General features: G+C 65.3%; 2 protein-coding genes across 2 annotated transcripts in view; one reads left to right on the top strand and one right to left on the bottom strand.

Annotated features, from left to right (window-relative positions):
* Positions 1–377: 377 nt before the first annotated feature.
* MNEG_13912 (hypothetical protein) lies at positions 378–533 on the bottom strand (the record flags this gene model as incomplete). Its single annotated transcript, XM_014037615.1, has 1 exon — positions 378–533. A coding segment is annotated over one exon (156 nt), but the record flags the coding sequence as incomplete, so codon positions are not given.
* A 1,641-nt stretch (positions 534–2,174) lies between these two features.
* Positions 2,175–3,252, top strand: part of MNEG_13913 (Uncharacterized protein) — a gene marked incomplete at both ends in the record, with an annotated part of 2,976 nt that continues 1,898 nt past the window's right edge. The window contains 2 exons of the mRNA XM_014037616.1: positions 2,175–2,219; positions 3,036–3,227. Of these exons, the coding sequence (XP_013893070.1) occupies positions 2,175–2,219; positions 3,036–3,227 (237 nt within the window). The remainder of the gene's footprint in view (positions 2,220–3,035; positions 3,228–3,252) is intronic.

Here is a 3,252-nt window from a genome sequence, read left to right on the forward strand (position 1 = left end):
GGTGAGGGGAGGGAGGGAAGGTGTGCGGCGGGGGCCGCAGGGAGGCAGGGCGCAGACTGGCCTCCTGCCATGTCACCATGAGGGGAAGCAGGCCTGAACCAGGGTGGAAGCTGCGCGCCCCAGGACCCGTGGCGCGGCGCGGCGCGCGGCGGGAGCGCGGAGGCGACTGGCTGCGCCTGGCTGCGCCTGGCTGCGCCTGGCTGCGCCTGGCTGCGCCTGGCTGCGCCTGGCTGCGCCTGGCTGCGCCTGGCTGCGCCTGGCTGCGCCTGGCTGCGAGCCCGTTACATACGGCGTACCTGGGGGCGCCCATGCGCGCCGGCGCCCGTCGAGATCACGCACGCGCATCAGCGCGTCGGGCAGCCGCCGGCCTCGCTCACCGGTGGCTTGTACTTCTTGGACGGTCCCGCGTCTGGCGCGGGCCTACTAGGTCCACGCGTGAGGTGCTCCGGCAGCGCCGGCGTGTCATCTTCGGCCAATGCAGCGCTCGGCACCTCCGCGGCGGGCCACTCCGGCTGCGGCGACCCAGCACTCATCGCGCACGCCTTGGGCTCGCCTCCTCCGGCCCTGGTGACCCGCGAGGACCCTGAGCGGTTCCTAGGTCTGCTTCAGCACTCGTCCTGACTTGTGCGCAGGCCCTCCGACGAGCATCACACGAGCACCGCGTGTCAAGCTGGCCTGCACCTCCGACGCCACACGTTGGCTCCCTCGACGCCTCTAGGTGACGCGGAAACTTGCAATGACCAAGGTTGCCGGCGTCTAACGAGCCCGAGCGGCCATGCCCCGCCGATGATGAATTGGCGAGCGAGCAACGACGCGCTGCCTGACGTCTAATAAAACAGCTTTAACTACAGCAAATGGTTTGAGCGAGCATGCCGCCTCGGGCCAATGAGGATTAAAAGCTCGATAATCGCCCGAGCATCGCAACTCGGGCGAGCAAGGCGTTAGAGAAAAATTCCGGTGTGCGATGTTAGGTCCGGGTTCTTTGGGGTTCTTAGCAACACACGAGTTCGGTCCCGCGGCGTTGGAATGCGTGGTGGCTGTTGGCCGGGTCGGGGACTTGCGCCGTGTCTCTAACCAACGTGGTTTTGCTGCTTTTGCAACACAGTCAGCCGAGGCAAAAGATGAGGGCCAGCTTCCTGGCCACCCCCAGCATCGTGCGACTGTCGACCTCGGGTGTCGCCCGACAGTCGCCTTGACTCCCCAGCGGCCGTCACTGCGCAATGGGTGAGTTCAGGACTAGGGGTTCGCCCCTCGACCGTGTGACAAGGATTATGCCTGGAGTAAGACCAGGCTCGCATGCGGTCACTGGTGGGCCCAGCGTGTGAGGGGCAACTGGTCGTCATCTTACAGCACGACTGGAAGTGCGGCGTTTGGTCAGTCGGATACAGTTGACCACCTGTCGAACGGGAGCGAGGCACCAGGGCTTGAAAAAACAGCAGAAAGCAGGCACTAGGGGTAGCAGTCATGCTGCCTCAGGGAATGAATGCGCAGCCAATGGGGCGCCTGCCACCAGACCGGCCAAAATTGGATGACCCCAAGGCGGGTGCCAGACCTGATGTAGGCGGCTGCACGTGGCACAGCGAGGTGTTTCATCCACAGAGTGGTCGCTGTGTGAGGGGCAGGGAGGAGGCACGCGAGGGGTGCGGCACCCCCGCACGCTGGCGAGCTTGTGGACCTGCATAGCGGCGCCGAGCTCTTGGCCGGTGCCAACTGCGGCGGGCTTCGCCGACTCTCTGCGATTTCAAGGTCGGGGTCCTGAGAGACAAGAAACTCAGCTGACGCAGGACGAGAGGTCCAGGCTTCCAGTTCTGGCGGCGCGCATCCCCAGGCAGGAGGCGGCACCCCGCCAAGGACGGTGTGATGGTAGGATCGCGCTGGGCTGCAATGGCCACGGCGGGCGCGAGCCATCACTAGGCTGGCAGCCGTCCTCGCTGCTCAGAAAAGCTTGCTGTCAGTCAGAGTGCCGGCGTGCGGCCATGCCAGGGGGCCACTGCACCGCAGGAGCTGCTGCTGGCTGTGTCCTAATGCTTGGCCAGCCTGGCCCCATGCCCTGGCCATGCGCTCACGGCATCGCCGCACAGCATGGTATAGGCGGCAATCAGTAGCACACTACATCAGGCTATTGTTGGCAGCGCATGCAGTCCTCGTGTCTCAAGCTATGATCTGGTGCCAGCATGGAGTGGGGCCAACAGCTGCGCATCAACACCGCCACCATGGGGGTGGGGCTGCAAACAGTGGCTGCTGTTGCTCTGGCTGGCCGCTGCAGCTCCACACCTTTGGCGGCGTCAGCCATCACAGTCTGCACATTTGCAACGACCAAGCCGCAGCGGGGCTCGAAAGCAGCGCCCCAATGAGCTGCGGCAGGTGCGCAAAAGAATAGCAGCGGTGGGTGAGGGGCTCCATGGCATCACGTGCTGCTTAGCACGTGGTTACTGTGGATTGTAGACAGGTGCACCCAACACTGACTGTCCTGGTCTCTCGCCCCCGCCTCCAGGCACTGCACACCGCAGAAAGCAGGTGGCTAGATCGATACTGCACCAATACCTGTACAGTGGGTGTGGACAAACTGCGAGAATTTTCAAAGTTGCGCAGTTCAGGACACAGCTTGCGGGATCCTTTCTTTACTCAGCACATACGCAATCACTCCTGGTGCACCTCGCCGCCTCCATCAGACTCCAGCGCGGGCAACTACAAAGCAACCTAGCGCACCAAATTCTCTGCTAACAGGGCAGATTTGTCTCGGCCGAAATAGAAGCAGCGGCAGCGGCCAATCATGGGCAAGCGGCAGCGTCAGCAGCGCCCTGCAAAGCATAAACAGGACCTTGGCGAACAGATAGAAGACCCATCCAGCTTTGGAGTGCGGGTGCGCAAGCATCCATGCATCCCATCCACCAGCCTGGGCGCTGCTTTACCCCGCCTTGAGCGGCCGCCCTGCGCCGCCCGCCCTGCCGCTGAGCAGCCGCCGCCGCCGCCGCCGCCTCGAATCAACCCCCCCTCGCACCCCCCGTCCCCCGCCTCCCCCTCGCCTCCGCCAGGCCAAGCCGCGCGCGGGCAGCAAGCGCGGGCGCGGGGGCGGCGACGATGACGAGGCGCGGGAGGCGGCGCTTTCTCAGAAGGACAGCAGCCGGATCCTGCGGCAGGCGCGCATGCAGCAGGAGGAGGTCGACGCTGAGCTGGCGGCGGTTGACGGCGACGGCGACGGCGACGCGGGGCCAGGCGACCTCCCGGTGAGTCGGGGGTGCGGGGTGGCGG

This window comes from Monoraphidium neglectum (assembly GCF_000611645.1).
Source record: "Monoraphidium neglectum strain SAG 48.87 unplaced genomic scaffold scaffold04128, whole genome shotgun sequence".
Taxonomy (NCBI): Eukaryota; Viridiplantae; Chlorophyta; class Chlorophyceae; order Sphaeropleales; family Selenastraceae; genus Monoraphidium; species Monoraphidium neglectum.